The following is a 26,772-nucleotide window of genomic DNA, read 5'->3' as shown; positions in this document are numbered from 1 at the left end:
GTTCCATAACTTTCTTCAGAGCTTCATTGATTTGTGCATTTTGCTTTTCCTAAAATTCTTGTGTAAGTCCACCCCTCTGTCTGAGCAACAGTTATTGGTATAGGCTCTACAGACTTTCTTTGCTCTTATTTGATGAAACAAATGCTTCTACTTTTCACCAAAGGAGAAAAGAAGCATCAGCCATATCCTTCAGTCTGGGGAAAGTCACTGGTGGTAATTTCTGTACTCAATTTGATCTACATAAAAATATATTAGTGCTCTTTCAGATGGAGGCATTGTGACTGAGGGTGGATCATTTTCCATAGAATTATTACAATTAAAAGAATCCATCATTTTCAAAAGAAAATAGTGTCCTAGTATAAAAATGCTATCCTGAAGCACTTGATTTATAAGTTACATTTCATGTCAATATATACTAACACATTTATACTTGTCTTAGTTTTGTGGTAAAGGAAGCAGTAACCAACATGTCAATCTTAGCAAGTTTATCTAAATGAACCCAGATGCTTAATGTATGACTTGGAATAAAATTGATATTTCTTTTACTTATTCTGAACTTTTTACTATTCAAATAAAAAGTCAGCATACTCTTCTAGTAGCATTTAAACTTTTTAGTTGTGTCTAATTATATTTTATAATGCTATATCCATATTATACATGTTTTTGTGCTGTTCCCCTCTATAAGCATTAGAGAAGTGTTGTATTTACTTATCTACAGATTTGACTTTTTACAATGTATTCCTAAGTATCTTAGGATATGATGCTAAAGGCCATTTAGAGTAATTTTCTTGATGATATGCTACATTAGTATCATACTCACCACTAGTTTCTTTCACTTTCTAAAACAGCCAAGGACCCGATTCTTAGTTTCTCCCAATGTGTTTATTTTGGTTTAGAATTAGGAGTCAGGGCCTTTCTGCTTGTTACTTTAAGTTCAGGAAATGATGGTGATAAAGAACTTGAGCAGAGCGACTGGAAGGAAAATGATGATTTTATTTCTCTGATTTCTACTTATAATTTCCAAAGGTTCCTAATGGACTTAAAATATTGTTTCCTATGTAATTAGAAACAGAGTGTTCTTGCTATATTGCTGAGTCATTTTCACACATTCATATTTTCTTTCATGTTCTAGGGAGAATGACGGACATTACAGGACACAGTCTGGCTGGTACTGTTGCCTCTTTCTTATTCGTCTTGCTTACAATGAAACCATCAGGTAGGATGCCCCTCCTTTCTTTTCTGTACCTGAATATGACAAAATCCCATCTGTATTCAGGATTATAAACCTAAAATACTAGAAATCTCTTTGAAGTGTGAAGAACTCATGTGTCAAAGTGTCTGCGTTACTTTTGTAGAGTTACTTGAGTAACCTGTTTATTTGGTTAGCACATCCAAAAGAATCCCTCAGTTTAATACTTATATTTGAACCAAGTCATGGGTCTTGTTGGAAATATTCTTATGCCCCCATATATCTGATAGCACCACGTGGCTTTATTTCTTGTTTGCTTAGGCACACTAAAATGAGAAAATACTATACATACCAATAGGTTTTTATCTAATAGAGATGGGAACACACAAATCTTGTAGTGCAATGAGACCTTACACCCTGAACATTGACATAAAGACCAGGCACAGGCCTCAGAAGAATGGGCATTCTCCATTCACCCCTTGATCTATAGAAGACATTTACAAAACATCCAAGGTTGTATATAACATCACCTGGTGGCATTCCTGTACCAGGGAAGACCCTACAGCTGCTCTGACATCTATCTACTCAAAATAAACACCCCTTAACACTGAGAAGACAACAAGAACAATGACCTGCTTACTGGACAGGGCTTGCTGTATTGCCCCTTAATTGTGAGGTTTGTCTATAACATCACCTGGAAGCAATCCTCTACCATGGAAGACCCTACCACTGCTCAGACATCATCCTGCTCAAAAGAGACTTCCCTTAACACTGAGAAGACTTAACAACAACGACCTGCTTACAGGACAGGGCTTCCTGCTTTGCCCTTTCATGGTGAGGTGAAACGAGAAGACACTCCACATCATGACTTCAATGTAGGACATGCAGATTCCAGAATCTTTAATACAGAAACATGATATCATCAACAGAGACTGTGTGAAAAGTGTGTTGGCACTCGGACAATGTCTTGGATCGGACGATAACTTGCCTGAGGCCTAGAGCTGGTCTTATGCCAGGAAACTTCAGGGGTAGGATCTCTTTGTATTTAGGCCAAGGTTATTCCTTTCCATGCCTCTCATATTTTGGTGGGCCTATGCAAACAACAATTGCCACTCTAACACCGTTTTTACTGTGCTCCTTTGACTCTAATCCTTAAAATGCACCCACTTAAAATTTGAGGTTAACTTAAGCTAATATTCATGTACATAGAAATGTAAAAAATACTATGCCTCTAATGTTAAAGGAGTTATGTAAGTTTGATGGCTTTAGATTGCCTTGTGTGCTGTTAAGAAATATTATAATGTGCTACAATCTGGGGACTCGAGGGACAAAATAATCGCACATGGATTCTGTTTTATTTTATCTTAACATTCTTTGTCTGAAAGTTCAAAGTTAAGATATCAGCAAGGGGACTTCTGAGAATTATGTTATGGGTGATTGTCCTTCCACTGTAACTTTACCTTGTCCTCTTTCTTTGCATCTTTTGTTCTCATAATTCAAAATAAAAAATTTAAAAAAGAATAATAATATAATTCTACCTGATAAGATAGCACAAGTTCAAGACTAAATTTGGTTGCCATGGAAATCCCTAGAATAAAACTGGAGTATGATAAGCTTTGTATCATGCTTCCATGAGAGAAAACTTGTAGGCAGAAAAGCAACATTTTTTAAACTCAAATTAAATAGGTCTTTAATATCTGAAGATGAAGTGTGCATATTAGTCCAAATGTTATAACCACAATGATAGGAAACCACTAATTTTCAGCCCTTTACTCCTTTTAATTAATACTGTTTCTCGGGAGTTGTGGACTTGTGCTGGTTTCCTTAGCTTGGCAGACATTTGGGGGCTTCCCCGGGCATCCCCTGACGGTTTGCCTTGGCTGAGGTGAGTGTTTGGGGGCCGAAGTTGCGGATCAGGCTGACTGCTGGACCCCTAGGCCCGGCAGACATTTTGAGGCCTCCCCCAGCCTGCATCAACCTGGGAACTTTGATCTCCTCCAGCATTAATCCCTTCAAGGCGTGTCTCGGCTGAGGCGTGTGTTTTCTGTTGGATTTGTGGACTTGTGCTGGTTTCCTTAGCTTGGCAGACATTTGGGGGCTTCCCCGGGCATCCCCTGACGGCTTGCCTCGGCTGAGGTGAGTGTTTGGGGGCCGGAGCGCGGCCGCTCCGCTGCGCTTCATGGCCGCGCACTCCACCTAGCCAATGAGTACCACCACAACACGTAGAAAAACCCACAGCGTAAGCATGACAATGGGGAGAATACACAGACCAACTTCAACCATAGAGAATGAAGATGGAAACTCTGATGACTCAACAATGGCCAACTACCTAAGCAGTCTTTCAGAAATGGAGTTTAGAGAAGAAATATGGAGGTTGCTAACAGAAATCAAAGAAAGTATAAATCAGAACACTAATAAAAATCAAGAGAATATGAAGATAGAAATCAGAAAACTCCAAACTGAAATATCAGATCAGATAACAGGTCTGAAAAACTCAGTAGACGAATTGAAGAACACAATGGATGAGCTTTCCAACAGGTTAAAAGCAGTTGAGGATAGAATTAGTGCTTTAGAAGATGAGATGCATAACAACTTTACACAGCAGAAGAGATTGGAAAAAAAGCCTTAAATCAAATGATCAGACAATGGAAAATTTACTCAAAGAATATGAGCAGATGAAAATAGAAGTCTTTGATAAGCTCAACAGAAACAACTTTAGAATCATTGGAGTCCCAGAGACCCAAGAAGAAAATCTTCAGTAAGAATCAATGGTTAAGAACATCATCACAGAGAAACTACCAGAGCTAAAGAAAACATGTGACCAAATCCTGCATGCCCGAAGAGTACTAGCTAAAAAAAGACCCCAGTAGAAACACCCCAAGACACATCCTAGTCACCATGATGAAACCCACCGATAGAGATAGAATACTGCAAGCAGCAAGATCAAAAAGGGAAATTACATTCCAGGGAGCATCCTTGAAATTTACAGCAGACCTGTCACCAGAAACACTCAAGGCCAGAAGGCAGTGGTGGGACATAGTGGCAAAACTCAATGAAATAAATGCTTCGCCAAGAATACTGCACCCAGCAAAACTAAGTTTCAGCTTTGAAGGATGTATACACGGCTTCACAGATAAACAACAGCTCAAAAACTTTGCAGACTCAAAACCAGCCTTAAAAGAAAAACTGAAAGATCTACTCTAAAAACAAGACAGAACAAAAAACACACCAAACTTCTACACAAAGATGGCAATAAATCCCATGACAATTATTTCTCTCAATGTCAATGGACTAAATGCGCCAGTTAAGAGGCACAGAGTGGCGAAATGGATCAAAAAACTGAAGCCAACCTTCTGCTGTCTACAAGAAACACACCTGAATAGTCAGAATAAACATAGACTCAAAATCAAAGGCTGGAGGAAAATCATTCAAGCAAACAACACCCTTAAAAAAGCGGGGGTGGCCATACTAATATCAGATGACACAAACTTTATACTCAGAAAAGTTGTAAGGGACAAAGATGGATATTATGTACTAATCAAGGGATTTGTACAGCAAGAAGAAATCACTCTCCTAAACATATACGCACCGAATGAGGGTCCAGCAAAGTATTTAATACAATTGTTGACAAATCTGAAGAAGGATATCAATAATAACACAATAATTGTGGGAGACCTCAACACAGGCTTGTCAACACTTGATAGGTCAACCAAATGGAAACCCAACAAAAATATACTAGACCTGAAAAGAGAAATGGATGAAAGAGGCCTAGTAGATATATATAGGGCACTCTATCCTCAGAAACCTGGATACACATTCTTTTCCAATGTACATGGATCATTCTCCAGGATAGATCACATGCTGGCACATAAAACATACCTCCATAAAATAAAAAAGATAGACATTTTGCAGGCTGCCTTTGCTGACCACAAGGCTCTGAAGTTAGATGTGAACTGCAAAGGGACACAGAAGAAAAAATTTAACACCTGGAAGTTAAACAGCCTCATACTCAATAACCAGTGGGTCCGAGATGAAATCAAGGAGGAAATCAAAAGGTTCCTGGAAACAAATGACAATAAAGACACAAACTATGAGAACTTATGGGACACAGCAAAAGCAGTACTGAGAGGAAAATTTATAGCTTTGCAAGCACACATCAGGAAGGAAGAAGGAGCTTACCTGAGTAGCTTAATGACACAGCTAATAGAACTAGAAAGTGCTCAACAAAAGGACCCAAAAATAGGGAGACAGAAGGAAATAACAAAGCTGAGAGCAGAAATCAACGAAGTGGAAACCCAAAAAACAATCCGAAAGATCAACGAAAGCAGAAGTTGGTTCTTTGAAAAAATAAACAAGATTGATAGACCATTGGCAAAACTCACAAAGCAAAAGAAAGAGAGAAACATGATAACGCGTATTAGAAATGAAAAGGGGGAGATCACTACAGATACTACAGGGATTCAAAGGGTATTCAGAGAATACTTTGAGAAACTCTATGCCACTAAATATGAGAACCTGGAAAACGCGTATTAGAAATGAAAAGGGGGAGATCACTACAGATACTACAGGGATTCAAAGGGTATTCAGAGAATACTTTGAGAAACTCTATGCCACTAAATATGAGAACCTGGAAGAAATGGATAAATTTCGGAACTCATATAACCTTCCACAGTTGAATAAAGAAGAGGTAGCATATCTAAACACCCCCATCACTATTGAGGAAATTAAAACTGTAATCAAAAATTTACCCAAAAACAAAAGCCCAGGCCCTGATGGATTCACGAATGAATTCTTTCAAACCTTTCAAGAGGAACTACTACCAATTCTGGCCAGGCTCTTTTATGAAATCGAAAAAACAGGAATACTTCCAAATAGCTTTTATGAAGCCAACATCACCTTAATACCAAAATCTGATAGAGATGCTGCCAAAAAAGAAAATTACAGACCAATATCCCTGATGAACACAGATGCAAAGATCCTCAACAAAATCCTGGCGAACAGGATCCAGTGCCTCATCAAGAAGATCATTCACTTTGATCAAGTAGGTTTCATCCCAGGAATGCAAGGCTGGTTTAACATCCGTAAATCTATCAATATAATACACAACATAAACAACAAAAAAATAAAAATCACATGGTCATATCAATAGATGCAGAAAAAGCATTTGATAAGGTTCAACACCCATTCTTGATGAAAACTCTCAGCAAGATAGGAATAAAAGGAACCTTTCTCAATATAGTCAAAGCTATCTACCAGAAGCCAGTGGCAAATATTATCCTCAATGGAGAAAAACTAAAAGCCTTCCCTTTAAATTCTGGCACAAGACAAGGCTGTCCTCTCTCACCACTCCTATTCAACATAGCACTGGAAGTACTTGCTATAGCGATTAGGCAAGAAAAAGATATCAAGGGAATCCAGATAGGAAAGGAAGAAGTCAAGCTCTCACTGTTTGCAGATGACATGATACTCTACTTAGAAAACCCTAAAGACTACCAAAAAGCTTCTAGAAATAATAGATTCATATAGCAAAGTGGCAGGCTACAAAATTAACACACAAAAATCAATGGCCTTTTTATACACTAATAATGATAGGGAAGAAATGGACATTAAGAGAACAATCCCATTCACATTAGTTCCACACAAACTCAAATATCTTGGAGTCAACCTGACTAAAGATGTGAAGGATCTATATAAAGAAAACTACAAAACACTGCTCCAAGAAATAAGAGAGGACACGAGGAAATGGAAACACATACCATGCTCATGGATTGGCAGGATCAACATCATTAAAATGGCAATACTTCCAAAAGCATTGTACAGATTTAACGCGATTCCTCTGAAGATACCCATGACATTCTTCAAAGAAGTGGATCAAATACTTCTGAAATTCATCTGGAACAACAAACAACCTCGAATAGCTAAAGCACTCCTTGGGAAAAGGAATATGGGAGGCATTACTTTCCCCAATTTTAAGTTGTATTACAAAGCAACAGTTACAAAAACAGCATGGTATTGGAATAAAGACAGACCCTCAGATCAGTGGAATAGGCTTGAGTACTCAGAGAAGGTTTCTCAGACATATAACCACCTTGTTTTTGATAAAGGAGCAAGAAATCCTAAATGGAGCAGGGAAAGCCTATTCAACAAGTGGTGTTGGCACAACTGGTTAGCCACTTGCAAAAAAGCAAACTCAGACCCACAGCTAACACCATGTACAAAGGTAAAATCCAAATGGATTAAAGACCTTGATATCAGAACTGAAACTATAAGGTATATAGAACAACATGTAGGTGAAACACTCCAGGACATTGAGACTAAAGGCATCTTTAAGGAGGAGACAGCACTTTCCAAGCAAGTGGAAGCAGAGATAAACAGATGGGACTATATTAAGCTGAGAAGCTTCTGCATCTCAAAGGAAATAGTGCCCAGAATACAAAGGCCACCCACTGAGTGGGAGAAATTATTCACCCAATAATCATCAGATAAAGGGCTAATATCCAAAATTTACAAGGTACTGACAGAACTATACAAGAAAAAAACAACTAACCCCATCAAAAAATGGGGAGAAGAAATGAACAGACACTTTGAAAAAGAAGAAAGGCAAATGGCTAAAAGGCACATGAAAAGATGTTCAACATCACTAATCGTCAGGGAGATGCAAATCAAAACTACTATGAGGTACCACCTCATGCCACTGAGATTGGCACACATCACAAAAAAGGAAAACAAGCAGTGCTGGCGGGGATGTGGAGAGAAAGGAACTCTTATTCACTGCTGGTGGGAATGCCGTCTAGTACAACCTTTATGGAAAGCGATATGGAGATTCCTTCACAAACTGGAAATTGAGCTTCCATATGATCCAGCTATACCACTCCTAGGAATATACCCAAGAAACACAAAAATACAATACAAAAATCCATTCCTTACTCCTATATTCATTGCAGCGCTATTTACAATAGCCAGACTCTGGAAACAACCAAGATGCCCTTCAACAGATGAGTGGCTGAAGAAACTGTGGTACATATACGCAATGGAATACTATGCAGCCATCAGGAGAGATGAAGTCATGAAATTTTCCTATACATGGATGTACATGGAATCTATTATGCTGAGTGAAGTAAGTCAGAGGGAGAGAGAAAGATGCAGAATGGTTTCACTCATCTATGGGCTTTAAGAAAAATGAAGGACATTTTTAACAGTATCTCAGAGACAAGAGAGATGAGGGCTGGTAGGTGCAGCTCAGGACATGCAGCTCATCACATAGAGTGATGAGTGCAGTTGCAGAGATGACTACACTGAAAACTATCATAACAATGTGAATGAATGAGGGAAGTGGAAAGCCTGTCTCGAGTACAGGTGTAGGGGTGTGGGGAGGAGGGAGATCTGTGAAATTGGTGGTGGGAATGTTGCACCGGTGAAGGGGGGTGCTCTTTACATGACTGTAATCATACAACTATAATCATGTTTGTAATCACGGTGTTTAAATTAAGATAAAAAAAAAGAGATTATACCTCTAAAAAAAAAAAGAATTTTGTCTTCCTTTTATCCTCTTACTAAAACCTATTCTATTCTAGGTTACTAAACACCCTAAGCTATGTGTATTTGTTCTGAAATCAAACAATGTACATTTCATTCTTTTCATGTTACGACTGCCTCTTTCTCCTTTTATATACTCCCTTGCCTAAGATTAAAATTTGTCGCACTTAAAAAAAAATACTGTTTCTCATATATGATTGAGAGTCACTCATATAAGCACTATAAAATAATTAACCAGCATTACATGCAAGATTATTGACCATATCTACAGTTTGCAGGTGAAAATAAATAATTCAAACATGACACAATTTTGTCAGAAAATGTAAGATTTTGTAAACAAACTTTTTTACTTTATCCTCGCAAAATATCTTATAAAATCATTTATAATAGCCTCAGTTTATTCTCCCGATCTTGGGGGATGCTGGGAGGCTTGGCAGGCCTCCAGCTGTTCCCCTATTTCCCCCTGGACTCTAGGCCTGTCCTGAGTGCCACCCCGGGTGGCCTGCTGTGGGTTCCAGGTGGACTCTATTAGGGGTTCCCAGGCTTCCCCCCTCTCTACTCTAGGGGGGAGGAGCAGAGGGAGGGGCCGGGCAGATAGCTGGCTTCCAGTGCCTTGAACCTGGAGGCCAGATCTTCCCAGGTATGGAGTTAGGGGACACCCCATGCCGGAGGCATTCTCCCTAGTTTGGGGGTGCTGGGAGGCTTGGCAGGCCTCCAGCCGTTCCCCTATTTCTCCCCTTTTTTCAGGACTTCCCTGGTTCTGGCCCAGGTGGACTCTATCGTGGTCCTCTTGCTTTCCCCCTTTCTCCCTACACTAAGTAGGGGACACATGGGGAGGAGGGCGGGCCGATGTAGCACTGGTGTATGTTGGGACATTCATTGGTTATTTTTTTCTTATTGGTATTCATTTCAAAAACTATGTCATGACATTCACTGATATTTTTTTTTCTCATTGGTCTCCATTTCAAAAACCACATGGGGGCATACCATATATATTTAAAATAAAAATGGGAGGATGGACTCTCAGGTTGGGAAGAAACCAGTTCAGGTGGGGGTACCATATATTTTCAAAATAAAAATGAGAGGATGGACTCTCAGGCTGGGAAGAGGCCAGTACTCTTTACCTACTTGTTTACTCTCAGCGGCCTCTTGGCCTCTTCCTTCTTTCATCGTGTGGTTGCTACCATACTAGGTTTCTGATTAGCTCCCATAAGCAGTGACACTTGAGTCCACTGTCTTAAGTTAGATTATTTTACCCACTTTTTATCTTTTCTCCTCTTTGTGAACTGTTCAATAAGGTATTTTGGTGAAAGAGTCCCTCTCTATTTTTCCTTCCCTTTGGTATTTGTTAAATAAGGAAGTTTGTAGAAGTGTCCCTCTATTTAACGTTTATGTAAGAACCAAATCAATTGGATTGTTGGACTTGTTCTAGCATCCCCATAGGCACCAATCTCGCCATGTGATACTGTTCTTCTTTTGCATAGACATATTAAAATGGGAAATTATATACAAACACGTTCTTATCTTATAGAGATGGGAATACACAAATTTTCTTAAACAGTGACAATTGTGTCCACTGTCTTAAGTTAGATTGTTTATTTTCTCCACTTTTTATCTTTTTTTCTCTTTGTGAACTGTTCAATAAAAATTTTTGGTGAAAGAGTCCCTCAGTTTAATGCTTATGTTTGAACCAGGTCACGGAGATTGTTGGACTTGTTCTTGCGGCCCCTTTATGCACTGATAATGCCAGGAGGCATTATTCCTTATTTGTACGAGCACATTAAAATGGAAAATACTATACATACAAATAAGTTCTTATCTAATAGAGATAGGAACACACAAATCTTGTGGTGCAATGGAACCTTTCACCCTGAACATTGACATGATGACCTGGCATAGGTCTCAGAGGTTTGGGCATTCTCCATTCATCCCTGAACCAGGGAAGTCATCTATGAAACATCCAAAGTTGTCTATGACATCACCTGGAAGCAATCCTCTACCAGGGAAGACCCTACTGCTGCTCTGACAGTGATTTACTCAAAAGAGTCTTCCCTTAACACTGGGAAGATTTAAACAACAACAATGACCTGTGTACTGGACAGGGCTTTCTGCATTGCCCTTTAACTGTGAGTTGAAATTAGACTCCACTCCGCACCATCCTGATTTCAATGTAGGATATATAGATTCCAGGATCTTCAATACAGAAACATGATACCGACAACAGAGACTGTGTGAAAAATAAAACTGTATGGGCACTACAGACAATGACCTGGATTGGACAAACTAGTTTGCCTGGAGCCTAGAATTGGTCTTAAATCAGGAAACTTCAGGGGTAGGGTCTCCTTGTATTTAGGCCAAAGTTTTTCCTTACTGTGTCCTCCATACTTTGGTGGGACCATGCAAACGATAATTGCCACTCTAACATTGTTTTTACAGTGCTCATTTGACACTAAACCTTTAAGAAACTACTAGTAAAAATATCTGGAACTCCAAAAGAATGGTTTACATTAGTGTTAACATATATGCTTTTAGTTACACTAGCATTCTGGGGGATAAAGGAGGGAGATAAGGGATATATGCTTGGGAACAGGGATGAAGGGAGAACAACACTGGTGGTGGAAAGGCCCTCATTTATTGTCACTGTGTACCTTAAATACCACTGTGTAAGATTTAAAAATTAAAAAAAAGTAAAAAAAATGAAAGTGAATATCAAGGTGTAGATGTAAAGTAATAAGTATAGTAATAAAAATAATCTCTGGAAAACAAACAAACAAAAACTAATAGCTTCAGCAATAGAAGTTTGCTGATTCAAATTGATTAAATAATTAATTTAAGTAAATAAATGTATTTAAATAAATACAAAGCATGTTATTTAGGATAAAAATGTAAAATTCTGAAAGGTAAATGACTTTATTGTTCCAATTTAATGAAATGTCAGAAACTTTATTAGTCAATAAAAATATAAAGAAATAATTAACCACACAACATGAATTAAGTTGAAAGCTGATAAAGAACTCATAGAAATTTTCAATTTGGGGTGAAATGCTACCTCAATGGGCTGAGAGCCTTCTGTGCATGCAAAAGCTACTGTTTGATTCCTTAAACTGTATGGTCCCTAGACCTAGTATGACCAAGATCGACTCTGAAATCCAAAATCAGGTATATTCCCCCGCACTGATTGGGATGGACACCATCCACAAGAAATCCACCTAAATCAATTTACATACTAACTTAAGAGAATAAAAATAAGCTTATCATGGTTTAGTATTTTAAAGATAAATAATTTGATATTGAAAAATCTCAGTCTCAAAGTAATTAATGATTTTGTCCAGAATCACATAAATTGTAGATGTAACACCAACAACTACAATTTACATTTTCAGCTTACTTTTAGTATGTAATATTGTCCCTGTAATAGCCAGATTTGAAAATCATAATGTTGAATATTTTTAAAATACTGAAATTAAAACTCACCCCAAATGCCACCATTGATATTTGAGTATTCCAAAGAAAGTACATTAACTTCTATGGCTTTTCCTGATTGCTCTTTTCACTATTTTGTAGATGACTTTAGAGTGATGGGTCCTTCCTATCCGATCGTGGCCAGGGTTGGGGAAGATGCGTTACTCACCTGTCAGCTCCTCCCCAAGAAGACTGTGGTGCATATGGAGGTGAGGTGGTACCGCACAGAGTCCAGCACACCTGTGTTGACACTCTTGGAAGGATCTGATGTGACTGAGGAGCAGCTGGAAGAATACAGAGGCAGGGTAGAGTGGATAGAGGATAATGTTCCTGAAGGGCAGGTGACACTGAAGATACACAATATCCAACCATCTGATGATGGACAATATTGGTGCCGTTTCCAAGAGGGGAACTACTATGTTGAAGCAAGTTTGAATCTCAAAGTTGCAAGTGAGTGTCTTTTGGAAATAAAGAGAATAAAAATATAGAAATGGGGGCAGAGAGATAGTGCAGTGGTGGTGGTGGTGGTGTTTGCTTTCCATGTGCCTGACCCAGCATGAACCTGGATTTGATCCCTGACAATTCATATGCTCAATTTCTGAGTGAGGAGCAATTTCTGAGCTCAGAGTCAAGAGTAACCCCTGAGTGTCACTGGGTGTGGCCCAAAAACCAAAAACCAAACCAAAACAAAACAAAAAAAAACAAATAAATAAAAGAAATAGAGTGATGGAGATTTTTGAAGGGAGAAGTATACATGTGAGGAGTGTTTTTCTATTTGAAGAATTCCTCTATGAAGGCCTGTGTTAATGTCCCCTCTATACTGATTGATTAATTTGGAGTAAGTTGATCCTTTGAAGAAAATGAATAGTTCAAACATGTTATAAAAATAGTTCTAAACACTTATATCAAATTTAACTTACATAGCTGATTCTAATGCTACCAAAGTGAGACTGTGTGCAAGGGGAAATCAATAGCTTAGTCAGTGAATTTAGCTGTCGGTTGGTATTTGTATTTCAACAAAACTGCTTAGTATCTGTATACTTGCTGTTCTCAATTATGCAGTCACTGAGAAGTGATACTGTGATTCTTTTGGGTGGGGATACACCCATTTGTGTTCAGAAATTACTCCTAGCTTTGTGCTTAGAAGTTACTCCTGACATGCTTGAGGGACTATAGAGGACGCCCGGGATCAAACCTGGGTCAACCACATGCAGAGCAAATGCCCTATCCTCTATGCTATCATGCTGGCCCCAAGAATACTATTGTTTTGTTTTGTTTTGTATAATACCTGCTATTAGAAAACTAGAAACTGAATCAAAATAGTAAGGAACACTAAACTTTTATGATGCTAATCACTGCTCAACAACAAAATTCAAAGATGCTTGGGCAGGGTGGTGTTAAATTCATAGTGCCTGTGAAATTCTGAATGTTTGTGTATTATCTAAGTAGAGGGGAGAGGTCAAGGGGGGATGGCTACAGAAATAAACTGTTTTTGTGGATAAAATAGTGATCTGTAAAGATGATCTAAAATAAGTATCTGAAAAGTAAGTGATCGCATGGTTTTCTGGCAGCATTAATATCTCCACCTACTAAAGAAAAAGTCAGTCAATTCTGAAAACCTGATTAAGAAATTATTCCTGGAATAAATTTCTCTAGTAAATACCCTTAAATATTTACTCCTTTATGAGTCTGTTTCTTAGCAAATCTTTCCTTTACATTCAAGACTATGATTATTATATTTTTGTGTTTATTTAAACACCGTGATTATAAACATAAACATGTAGTAGACAGACACTCAATGACTATGACTAGTATTAAGTTCAGGGTATTAAGTTCAAGGTGAATGAAAGTTTTCCTCTAGTTAGAGATTTGGAGTGCCAATGACTTCATTTATTATTAGAGATAGTTGAACATAAAAAATACATTTTTTAAGAGTCTAAATCAGAATTTCCCAAAGTAGGTAAAACATCCATAGGGAGCAGGATTGGAAGATACTGGGTGGTAGACATCTGGGGAGACACTATTTTCTGTTTGTTTTTTGATTTTTGGTTTTGGGTCACACCCTGTGTGTGTCAGGTGTTACTCCTGGCTATGCACTCAGAAATCATTTCTGGCTTGGAAGACCATATGAGACCCCAGGGATAGAACCAAGGTCCATCCTGGGACAGCTACATGCAAGGCAAACACCCTATAACTGCTCTATCGCTCCAACCTCATATTTTCCGTTTTCTCTGTTAAAGTAGGTAGATTTACAGAGGATAGTGGATTGTAAATCATTTCTTTTTCTAAGGTGGTGGCAATTTGTGACAGAAGTCTGTCCACCAGTAAATTTTAGAGGCAAAATTCCTTTTGTAAAAACCACAGACCATTTAGATTATTTGAGAGTTGTGTTAAATAGGGAAAGAAGTTCATGAGTCTATAAATTTAGGATTACTCAAAAACATTTTTCCCACTGCATAACATTTTTAAATATAAATATTAAGATGAAAATAGCAAAACTCATACCATAAATGAGTTCATGTATACATTACAAACATATTTCTTTGCAGCATTAGACATATAAAACATTAATGTGTCACATCTCTTATTCTCTCTGAACCTCAAGAAAAGTAACTGATTAGGTGAAACAAACTAAAAATCTACTTGACAGAACTAATGATATGTATTTGAACCTCTAGCTAAGGGGAAGAAAACTTTGGACCAATTATCATACTCACAGCCAGGAATATCTGCTTGTCTCTCTGTAAGCTGTGTTACTGGGGTCTGTCTTTATGGTTAGAATCTCCTTGAGCTTTGGCATCAGAGCTGTGCTTTCCATTCTCAGATCTGGGGCCTGCCCCTAGCATTCACCTGTCAGGATCTATGGAAAATAAAGTCCATCTTCTCTGCACTGCAAAAGGCTGGTTCCCAGAACCCAAGATTTATTGGGAAGATAGCACTGGAGAGAAGCTGTTGACTTTCTCTGAGTGGAGCATCCAAGAGGATGATGGCCTGTTTTACGTGGAAGCCATTCATGTGCTCAGAAATGCCTCTATAGACACTGTGTCTTGCTTTATCCACAACCATGTTCTTGGTGAGCAGAAGAGCTCAAATATCTTCATTCCAGGTCAGTACTCTTACTCTCAAAGATGCTCAGATTAATATAAAGGTTACAGGGACTACTCCTTAGCACTTAAAATTTTAGAATTTTAAAATTCTTAAAAATTAAAATAATCTAATAGCAATATGTTCTCAAGTATATAAAATAATTATGATAATACATATTATATTTTGGGTGAATAGTATTATTGGTATCTCAGTTGCCTTAATACTTAGCCTTTAAATTCATTCTGTATTGCTTTAATTACCTAAAATATATATAATATGTTGTGTAGAAAATAAAGCTATCATGTTTCAACTGAGATATTTTTCCTAAGCTGTATTATTTCAGAGATTCCTAGGAACATATCATATGTAAATATTATCAGAGGTGTAGGTTTATATAATAACATTTTAATTTATAATAGCAATATGATTAATAACCCAAAAATCAAGTACAAATTGGAGTGCTACATGTGTTACATTACTGTTAATTGTAGCATTGGTATAGAATTATATATTAATGGTGAAAAAACATCATCTTCATAATAATCTATTCAATAACAAAAGATTATATTTGGTTATCCACCTATTCAAGTGTTAGGTATTTACTCATTTATATATCTATTGTTAATATTTCCAATTACATAAAAATGTTTGACAATATAATTTATAATGTGCTTACATATTTTTACTTCTCCTACATTTAGGCACATTGATCTATTTTATTATTCTTTATAATAAGTTAATATTGTAGAATATTCAAATTCAATGTTATTTGTTCATGTTAAAGCGAGAGGATGTTTTGTTTTCATTTTATTTTTTGGCCACACTCAGTAGCACCCAGGGCTGACTCCTGTTTCTGCTTTTAAGTTTCACTACTGGTGGGACTAGAGAACCCGAGGGATTGAATCCTGGTTGGCTGCATGTAAAGCAAGAGCTCTATACTGTACATCTCTCCTAATCCCAAATGAACAAACTTTCATATTTGTGCATGTGTAGTAAAATCACAATTGCAATATATACCACTCATTGGAATATAGATGGCAATTGTATATGTATCCATATGCTTTACACTTTTTATGAATTTATGAAGAGAATGAGTTATTATTTTAGGGAATGGGAGAGGTTTTGGCCAAACCTGGTGATGTTCAGGGTTTACTCCTGGTTGTGTTCAGGGATTTCTCCTGGAAATTCTCACAGGAACATTTGGTGAGTGTCAAGAAAGAAAAGGGATTTGCTGCTTGCAATACCAGTGCCTTAATAACTATTCTGTCTGCCTCAAGGTGACTGTATGATTTTGACCACTTTAGAATAAAAGTGTAGTAAATGTAAGCATAATCATAAGATGGTAATACCAAGATATTTTTCAGAAAAAATGTAGACATAGCTGAATTTATATTTGGTCCATTGGAATAAGTTAATATATTTCTTCCCTTTTCTTTTTTATAAATTATAAAAGTAAAATATAGAACTTGATTTTATTTTATGATTATTTTTTAAATATAAAATCTTTACTTAAGCACCATGATTACAAGCATGATTGTAACATTGTAGACAGAACACCCTGGTCAACAATGTAACATTCCCACCACCAATGACCCCCCTTCCCAACCCCTGCCTGTATTTGAGAAAGGCATTCTACTTTTGCTTTTATTTTTTTAAAATATTTTCCTCCTTTCCCTTAGGCCAAAATCTGAAATGTGCTTTTTGTTTTAATTTCCAGAAAAACTCGAGACACAACTTGGTAAGTGGAAATGTCCACCATGAACCATGGTAGATGAACCTCTGTCTTACCTGGTGGTGGTGATGCTCTGAGGACAAAGCCAAGTGGAGCTACATTTGCACCTTGTGATTCACAATGCAAACTCAGCCTTGTGTTTCTTGATTTTAGTTATTTCTAGATAGGAATAAGAGTGTATAGACTTCCAGAACCTCCTCCATGCTCCTTGGAAGTATGTAACCTGCACCTTTGTGTTTTGACAATCACAATAAGCCTCAGTGGTTGCCTAGAAGAGATCACAGACATCATCTCTGTCCTATTTGATAGAAAGTAAGTTAGATACCTTGGAGTATGTTGTGTGGCACAGCACAGCTGCTAGATTATAGAGTTCTTTAAAGACATTTTCAGATGAAGAGCTGGATATCACCACCTACCATTCCAGGACTTGTTTCTTAGCCCACAAGGTCCTCATCTGCTCAATGTTGGGATAAGTTTCTTATCTTTACAAGTATAGCCTGATCTCTTAGTTGTTGGGTGGCAGTTATTACTTCTCTGCAATTAAGATAAGGGACTTAAAACTTATCATCTGAATCTTTAGCCTCTTTCACTTTCTCCTTTATATTTTCTTACCTTCTACCTCTTTTCTATGACTTTTTCTTAATACCCAGGATAAATAGTATGTTCTCTGGTCACCTGTCCTTCAATCTGTCTCATTCATTTTCTCCTATGTGTGTGTGAGTGTGCATAAGAACACTCTTATGCCTATATGTCATAAGAACACTTTTCATTCATGTAGGAGTATTTAGGAAAATCAATGTGACAGACACACCCCATTCTCTCCCAGGGTATAGTGTGATACTTTGCACCATGTGTATAGATTTGATAGAAACATTAGCAGCATTTGATAGTTACAGACACGAAAATGAAATTTGGTATGAGAGTTTGATATTTCTTTTCTCTTTCAAGAAGATTATAGTGAGGTCATACCACTGAGATACCAGAACCAATATAACATGTCCACTAGACACCATAGACAACACAGTCATATCATGTGATTTCTAAGTACCGTATTCGCCAGTGTATAAGACGACTGGTCGTATAAGATGACCCCCCCAATTTTACAGTAAAAACATAGGTTTAGGCATATATTCGCTGTATAAGACAGAACGTTCCTGTGCTGCAACTGTATGTACCACAGTGAGCTAATCACAACAAGCAAAGGTTCAAAGGGTATACTGTAATAGACTTCCTCTCTGACTCTGGCCCATTTGAGCAGGCTTTTGACAGTGTAGATTCGGGTACAGAACATTGTCTAATTTGCATGCTTCAAAAGCCTGCTTGGATTGGCCGAGTTAGAGAGGCTGTCCGAGCAGCTTTGCAGTGATTGGTGCAGGATCGAGTTGGAAAATTCGTTTCGTGGCAATATCCAGATGATTTTCGTTTAGCGGCATATGGAGACGTTTTTCAGGATATACTAGGCATATAAGATGACTCCCGACTTTTGGTTGACTTTTTTTCGTTTCAAAAATCTTCTTATACGCTGGAAAATATGGTAATATTGATTTTCTGGGACTATCATCAAATAAGATGAAAAAACATCACCTGCTTTGGGTCCTTGTCAGGTCATGAATGAAGGGCTATGAGAGTAGAAGCTTTGTGTGCATACTAATTATTGAGAGAAACCTCTCTGCTATCTTTATTTTATCTTTGTGAATTAGAGTTCAAATGCAAGGCCCACTCATCAAGGGACAGGCAAATTTCTCTTTGTAGAAGCCCAGAAATGGCAATTTCAGTTTTTACTCTGAATGTAACTAAGTCCCTAAGTAGAACTACTGAAAAATTGCAATTATCTGCTAGGCTTTGAGCTGAGAGGCTTACAGGAACCATCTTATATTTTCTTATAACAGTTGCATTGATTAATTCCCATTTTACAATAGGGAAACATAGAAACATGTTTCTTAGAAACATAAGACATTTGCTGAAATTAGTAGAAAATTGCGATACTTTCTTTTCAAAGTCTAACTTTAAAGCACTAGTTCTTCATAATTGATGCATGATATTAGTATATTGTGTCTTTATAAAAACTTTTAAAAAAAGCATTGTGATTTACAAATTCTTTCATAGTTGGGTTTTAGACATGCAATGAATCAGGGCCAATCCCACTACCAGTGTTGACCTCCTCCACCAATATTCCCTGGGTGCATCCCATGTCACCATCCTTGCACCCCCAGCCTGTAGCATAATAGGCCTTTTTTAAGATTTTATTGTTAAAGTTTGAGTATTATTATTTTATGTTGATGACTCTGGTTTGGATATTTAATCCTGTACTTTTTTAAATACCACCAATGCACCTAAGACCTCTCGGCCCTTGTCTTTATAATTCATATATGTTTATCCTCCACTCAATTTCTTTACTTCTCCTCACTATATTCTGGGGCCAAAAGTGTTCTAGACAATTTCATTTTAATCCAATGCATTTTATGCAGTTATACTAAATACCACATCTAAGTAATATTCTGCATTTATCCTTCTTCTGGCATACTTGATTTAGCATAATATCTTCCAGTTTCATCCATGTTGGTACAAATTGCATGATTGTATCATTCTTTACAGCTAAATAGTATTTTATTGTATATATGTACCAGATGGGCCACATGCATTTCATCTATTGTTGGATATCTAGGTTGATTACAGCTCTTAGCTATTGTACTGAGTTAATGGATTAAAAGGTTGTTTGGTAGCATCTACATATTGAAAAACGTTGTGAGCAATTATGTGACAGGTTCTATATACACACATGTTGTATCTATAAACAGGGATTTAGAGATAGGTCAAATGGCTGGAGCACATGAATGCATGTATGATACCAAATTCATTTCCTTATCCTTTTGTATCCCAGACCTATCACCTCCATATTTGACTGGTGGCTTTCAACATCATTTAGCTTAAGTGTCATTATATCTCTGACCCCTAACACTGAAATGCTAGCCTACACCATCAGGTTGAGAGATTCTGGGGTTGACTTCCTATATTTGTGCATCTCTGAGGAGGTGTACCCCAAATACATTTACAAAGAGATAATACAGAACTTCACTTCAAGGAGCTTTTATTCTCTTGAAAAACTTATTTACAATTAAGTCTGCAATATTTTATCTATAGTTCAAACACTTTTTTGGTTTGTTTGTTTGTTAGTTTGCTTTTGCACTACACCTGGTATGCTCAGGGGTTATTCCTGGCTATGAGCTCAAAAATAGCTCCTAGCTTGGGGACCATATGGGATGCCAGGGATCAAACCCAGGTTTTTCCTGAGTCAGCTGTGTGCAAGGCAAACACCCTACCACTGTGTCATCTCTCTGGCACCTATAGTTTAAACTTTATTTTTAGCATCAGAGTGGCAAACAAGTAGAGTGAGAAACATGACTTTTATGTATGCATTATATACCTAAATAATTGACTACCTATGCATCTGAAGTCTGATATGTACTATATATCATAGACATAAAGGACATGATGAATCAGAAATTTTTAGTGAGATATTTGGGTTATAATTGGCAATGATCAGGATTTTGAACTTCTTGCTTTGAACTAAGGAATCACTCCTGTCAGGCTTAGGGGACGCATCACATGGGAGTCTGGGGATCAAACCCAGGTTGGCCACATGCAAAGCAAGGAACTTTTCCCACTATACTATTTCTCTGACACAGAAAAGAATGATGTTTAATGTGTGCAAAGCAAAATTGACACGGACAGAAACTGATTCTGTTCAAAGTGTGATATACATTTGATCCAGAAAAATCCTCAGAGAAAATCTCAAATCTCCACATCAAGAGGACTTTTGTTCCTCTTTTTTGTTGTTACTGTTTTTGAGTTTTATATATTTTAATAGTTCTGAATTTATTTGGGGCGTTGTAACACCTGGCGGCACTCAGGAGCTACTCTGTGCTCAGAAATCACTTCTGGCAGGCAGTGGACCAGATGGGATGCCAGGATTTGAACCAACGAGCGTCCTGAATCAGCTGCACACAAAGCAAATGCTCTACCACTGTGCTATCCCATTGGCCCCTAGATCTGAGTTCTTAATCATATAATATTTCTAAATAATCTGATTGTTGGGTACGGTTCATGTTTTTGTTCTCCAAAAATTGTTGACAATAACTGGTGAGTGGCATGGTCAGAAAAATGGAAACCAGAAAACAATGCAGAAATGAACCCTTAAATAGATAGGCATCAACGATAGGAACACTTAAATAGAAGAATCCAGATAGTACCAATTAAGAGATAGACACCAAGAGCAAAGAGCAAAAATTTTAGCAAGGTACATGAGCAAGACTTCTGAAGATTGTAACACTATTAAAAGTAATCAAGGTCTTATTATCTTTGATATGTTAGTATCAAGACAATTGCTATCATATAAGTGCACAGGAGTTTTTTTTTTATAGATCTTGCAATATTAATAAGTTCATTCTTGTGCTTTCTAGCTTTATCCACTAGTGGTTTATGTGTGAATGTCTTCTATGAAGGGGTAAGGAAAGAGATATCAATCTTGAGAAGGGGATCCTACTGCTTCCCTCTCTACCCATCTGTGTCACACAGAAAAGTGCTTGTTTGCTTCCTTCCTTCCTTCCTTCCTTCCTTCCTTCCTTCCTTCCTTCCTTCCTTCCTTCCTTCCTTCCTTCCTTCCTTCCTTCCTTCCTTCCTTCCTTCCTTCCTTCCTTCCTTCCTTCCTTCCTTCCTTCCTTCCTTCCTTCCTTCCTTCCTTCCTTCCTTTCTACTTATCTACCTACTTACCTACTTACCTAGGTACCTGCCTATCTACCTATCTACCTAACTACCTTGAAACCTATATACCTACCTACCTACCTACCTACCTACCTACCTACCTACCTACCTACCTACCTACCTACCTACCTACCTACCTACCTACCTACCTACCTACCTACCTACGTACCTACCTACCTACCTACCTACCTACCTACCTACCTACCTACCTACCTACCTACCTACCTGCCTGCCTGCCTGCCTGCCTGCCTGCCTGCCTGCCCGCCCGCCCGCCCGTCCGTCCGTCTGTCTGTCTGACTGTCTGTCTGTCTGTCTGTCTGTCTATCTATCTATCTATCTATCTATCTATCTATCTATCTATCTATCTATCATCTATCTACCTATCTATTTATTTATCTATCATCTAATATATCTATCATCTATCTATCTATCTATCTATCTATCTATCATCTATCTATCTATCTATCATCTCCCTCTCTCTCTCTCTCTCTCTCTATCTATCTATCTATCATCTATCTATCTATCTATCATCTCCCTCTCTCTCTATCTATCTAATTATCTATCTATCTCTTGGTCGTGCTGAAATATAATGACTATAATGACTGGGTTTAATTTATAAGGGATTATAAAAATAAATTTCAGGAAAATTTCTCCACATTTCATGACTAAAATTTCACCAAAGATGCATTTTAATAATTTATGCATTTATTAAATATTCCTATGATTTCAATTTCCTCATCTCATATTTTAGTATACATGCCACCACTCATGCTTTAGGGTTAACCAAACACTTCGCATTTATTAGTTTGTTTGATTCCAAAAACATTGAGGTTTCACAGTGAAGTATTTATTTTATTGGGATGGAGCTGCACCGAGTGGTGCTCAGGGTTAACTCTTGGCTCTCATTCAAAGATCACTGCTGGTTGAGAGACCATATGGGCTTACAAAGATTGAACCCTGGTCAGACATGTACAATGGATAAGTTACTCATTGTACTATTTTATCACCCCACCTTTTGGTCTGAAGTATTTTCTTTGAAGTGTTAATTTATTATCACACAGAGTACTACAAACTATTTTCTTACCAGTCTCCTAACTGAATAAGATTGTGGAAAAGAACAGGTAAATAGCTGATTTTTTTTTTTAAAAAACATGCTGGTTTTGATTCTACCAGAAATTGGGATCATTTCTTTTTTGATATCAACCTAAGTTCTACTTTTGTGAAGAATGGCCTTGAGTATTATAGCTACCCCTGGTAGGCCTTTGTGTTCTAATCTCCAATGCTCCAATTTTAAATCTTTTACTCTGTGTTTTCTGTTATATTTATTAGCTTCCTTGAAAGTGATTGGACCTTCTCAGCACATCCTTGTCAGATTTGGGGAAGACATACCACTGACATGTTTCCTGTCCCCTAAGGCTAATGCACAGGACATGGAGGTCAGGTGGGTCAGAGCCCATCATTACCCTGCTGTTCATGTGTATATGAATGGGGATCATATGGTTGGAGAGCAGATGAAAGAATATAGAGGACGAACTACATTGGTGAGTGATTCCATCAATGAAGGGACAGTGACTCTGCAGATACATAATGCCAGAACATCAGATGATGGACAGTACCGGTGTCTTTTTAAAAAAGATGGCATCTACCAGGAGGCCAGCTTGGATTTGAAGATAGTAGGTAAAGACTCCAGATAAATGTTCTGCTTCTCTTAATACATTTTTAGCATATGATACCTGAAATTTTTCTTGGATTACTTATTGTTCATTCACTCATCAGATTGATACTGAATGTTTCAATGTGTAGCAGTTTTCATAAATATTTAAAGTTACTCAAAAGGTTAGACTTAATTATTTGGGTCCAGAAAAAGTATTATTTCAATTGTACTATAAATTAATTATAAGTATAATAACTGTTGAGACATTTACTTTAATAAGATTACAGAGTTATTAAAATTCTGGGAAGTGTATGAAGACTAGAAAATGTCTAAAGTGAATCCAATTTAGATTGAACATATAAATGAAACCACAAACATTGGCTACAATGATACTAGAACAAAAAATTGCCTTGTACCTCATTATTTCTTACTGTATTTGTTAAAGCTAATTTTCCCAGGGTAAAAATTGTCATTGACATTGTAACCAATGTTGATTTGTCTACATGGTTTTTCAATTAATTTTGTATGTAATATAATAAACAGATTTAGAAAACACTTACACTATCACATGTTTAATGTGTTCCATTGTTTCCTGCAATTTGAATGAATATATAAATTCATATGTATTCAATATGTATATTATATATACATGTGTATGTATAATACCTGATATATATGTATATATAGTACCTGATCTCTGGGGATAGAGAGATAATACAGCAAGTAGGATGCTTGCCTTGTACTTGGCTGTCCCAGATTTAATTCCTAACACTACAGAAGGGTTGTAGTCCCCCAAAACTCTTTCAGGTATAATTCCTATGCTCAGAGCTAAGAAAATGCTCTGACTATTGCTGGAAGTGGTCCCAAAACCAAAAACAAACAAAAATAATTGACTTCTGAGAATATTCTCTCATTCATTCCTTTTATCTTGTTATCTATTTTCTTGTCTGTATTATGTTACTGATTTTAAAGAAATAAAAATTAAAATAAAATAAGCATACAAGACAAGAAAAGTGTTACACTTGGGAGTTTATACCTGGCTATGCTCATAGCTTACTTCTGACCTATGCTCAGGGATCTATTTTTTCAGTGCTTGGGGATCTAAAGTACTATCAGGGATAGATCCTGGGAGGAATGTGTGCAAGACAAGCGCCTTACCTGTTCTACTATCTCTCTGACCCATTTAGTCTTGTATTTAAATGGAATTGAATGACTATATGAACTTTGCTTGCTCTCTCAAGATCCTGAATTCATATATTCCCTCTCTTTTGAAGTCACTGATCATCTATATAACTTTTTCATAGAGTTTAGATTTTCTACTCTATTTCTCAGCTATAGGTTCATCTCCAGTGATCAGCATGGAGAGAGTGAAGGATGGAGTAGAGCTGACATGCACTTCAGAAGGGTGGTTCCCACAGCCCCTAGTGCAGTGGAAGGACATGGAAGGAAAGAGAATCTCATCACTTTCAGAGGTCCTGACTGAAGGAAGTCATGGGCTGTTCCAAGTGAAGACACATCTGTTGATCACAAATAGCTCTATTGTCACTGTCACCTGCTCCATCAGCAATACACTTATCAGTGAGGAGAAAATGACAATCTTTTCTTGGCCTGGTTCGTGTTATTTTAGCATTTTTCTACCCACATTATTCCAATTATTATGGTTATAAAATTTAGAAAATAATGAGGAAATTGTCTGTGTTTGTTGTGTTTCTGAGAAAAGCTAACAATAGACCTAGTATTTGAATTTAGTTTCTACTTTTGAAGATTAGGGAAAAACAGATGATTTTCTCCTTGAGAGGTTTGAATTATCCTTTTCTCCAGCCCAGTTGCTACTAAGATGAAAGAGATGATCTTAAAATTCTTCATTTCCGTATTTAAGGGAATTTTTGGTTTTATTTTAGAGTCTAAAATGTCTGCTATGTGGATCATCCTGTTATTTTTTGGATTATTTGTTATTGGAGGAAGCTTGATTTGGATGAAGAGATATCAAAAAGGTAAACTAAGTAAACAGAATGTGTAGCACACTGCATCTTGAACTTATTACTGTGCACTCATCCCATGTCCCTTTCCAGCAATATTTAATAATTAATGGAGTAGTGTCCATGACTTTCCATTCATGTAACAGTATCATAATTTAATGTGACTAAGAGAAATTATATGTATGCACACATACATATACATGTTTCTCTGAATATATACACATATATATTTCTCTGAAACTACATTTATATATGTAGTTTTGGAAGTACTCAGTGCTTACTCTTGGCTCTGTGCTCAAGAAATACTCTTGGCAGTACTCAGGGACCTTATCTGGTACTGGAGATAAAACTTGGGTTGGCTTTGTGCAAGAAAAATACTTTACTATGGCTGTATTATCTCTCTTGTTTATAAGATAAAATTGTTTGATTCCATAATATATATTCCTAAGTAATACAGTGAAGGCAGAAAAGACAAAATTTGTTAATTGCATAGATGTTTTCAAGGCTAAAGCTCATACTTGGCATGAACTTTTCATTGGGGTCATTGAAAATGTGTTCACGAGGCCAGAGAGATAGCATGAAGGTAAAACATTTGCCCTGCATGTAGAAGGATGGTGGTTCGAATCCCGGTATCCCATATGGTCTCCCAAACCTGCCAGGAGCGATTTCTGAGCGTAGAGCCAGGAGTCACCCCTGAGTGCTGGCAGATGTGACGCCCCCAAAAAAGTGTTCACTAGCTTACTGTTGATTCCTGTTCTGCCAATAAAGTATTTATCAATTTTTTGTTAAGCTTCTTATGTCACTATAACATTTGGTTCACTGAATAGGAATAGCATTACATTAACACTTCAATGTTTTTATAGATTAATATAAGAAATTTTTTTCTACAGTAAATGTGACACAGGATCCAAGTACAGCTCACTCTAAGAAAAGGAAGCATGTAAACTTTTAAAGAAAACTTTCCAGAGATTTGAAAGCCCAGTAAAACCACTGGACCAGAAGACTTGCAGGAGTATGTGAGATAATGTTTGGGCTCAGAATTGGATCACTCCTGGAATACCAGTGTTATGAAGTGGCATCAGTGACATCTTTTTGTTTATTGACAATGCATTGATATGGAGAAAGTATTGCCTCATTAGTTCTCGGGCCTTCTTCCATGGCCAGATTGAACTTTCCCTTATCTCCGCTTCTGCAAAAAACCTCTCTTATAATAGGATCTAAAAGGGTTCTTGTTTCAACTTCCTTCAGAATTTCTTCCCTGAAACTAAGCACATCTTCTTCATTTTATGCTCAGCCAGGTAACTGTTTTTGGGTATCATTACTATATCCAGGAAAGATTCTGAAACACCTCTAAGGAAAACAGAACCTCTGT

General features: G+C 37.2%; 1 protein-coding gene across 1 annotated transcript in view; it reads left to right on the top strand.

The window, feature by feature from the left end:
• Positions 1 to 1,137: 1,137 nt before the first annotated feature.
• BTNL2 (butyrophilin like 2) overlaps positions 1,138 to 26,772 on the top strand; it is a 35,450-nt gene continuing 9,815 nt past the window's right edge. The window contains exons 1-6 of the mRNA XM_049764785.1: positions 1,138 to 1,216; positions 12,290 to 12,637; positions 15,012 to 15,293; positions 16,992 to 17,012; positions 23,097 to 23,444; positions 24,754 to 25,032. Of these exons, the coding sequence (XP_049620742.1) occupies positions 1,138 to 1,216; positions 12,290 to 12,637; positions 15,012 to 15,293; positions 16,992 to 17,012; positions 23,097 to 23,444; positions 24,754 to 25,032 (1,357 nt within the window). The remainder of the gene's footprint in view (positions 1,217 to 12,289; positions 12,638 to 15,011; positions 15,294 to 16,991; positions 17,013 to 23,096; positions 23,445 to 24,753; positions 25,033 to 26,772) is intronic.

This window comes from Suncus etruscus, chromosome 18, assembly GCF_024139225.1.
Source record: "Suncus etruscus isolate mSunEtr1 chromosome 18, mSunEtr1.pri.cur, whole genome shotgun sequence".
NCBI lineage: Eukaryota > Metazoa > Chordata > Mammalia > Eulipotyphla > Soricidae > Suncus > Suncus etruscus.
The sequence above is the reverse complement of the archived record's forward strand: the minus strand, read 5'-3'. Positions and strand labels throughout refer to the sequence as shown.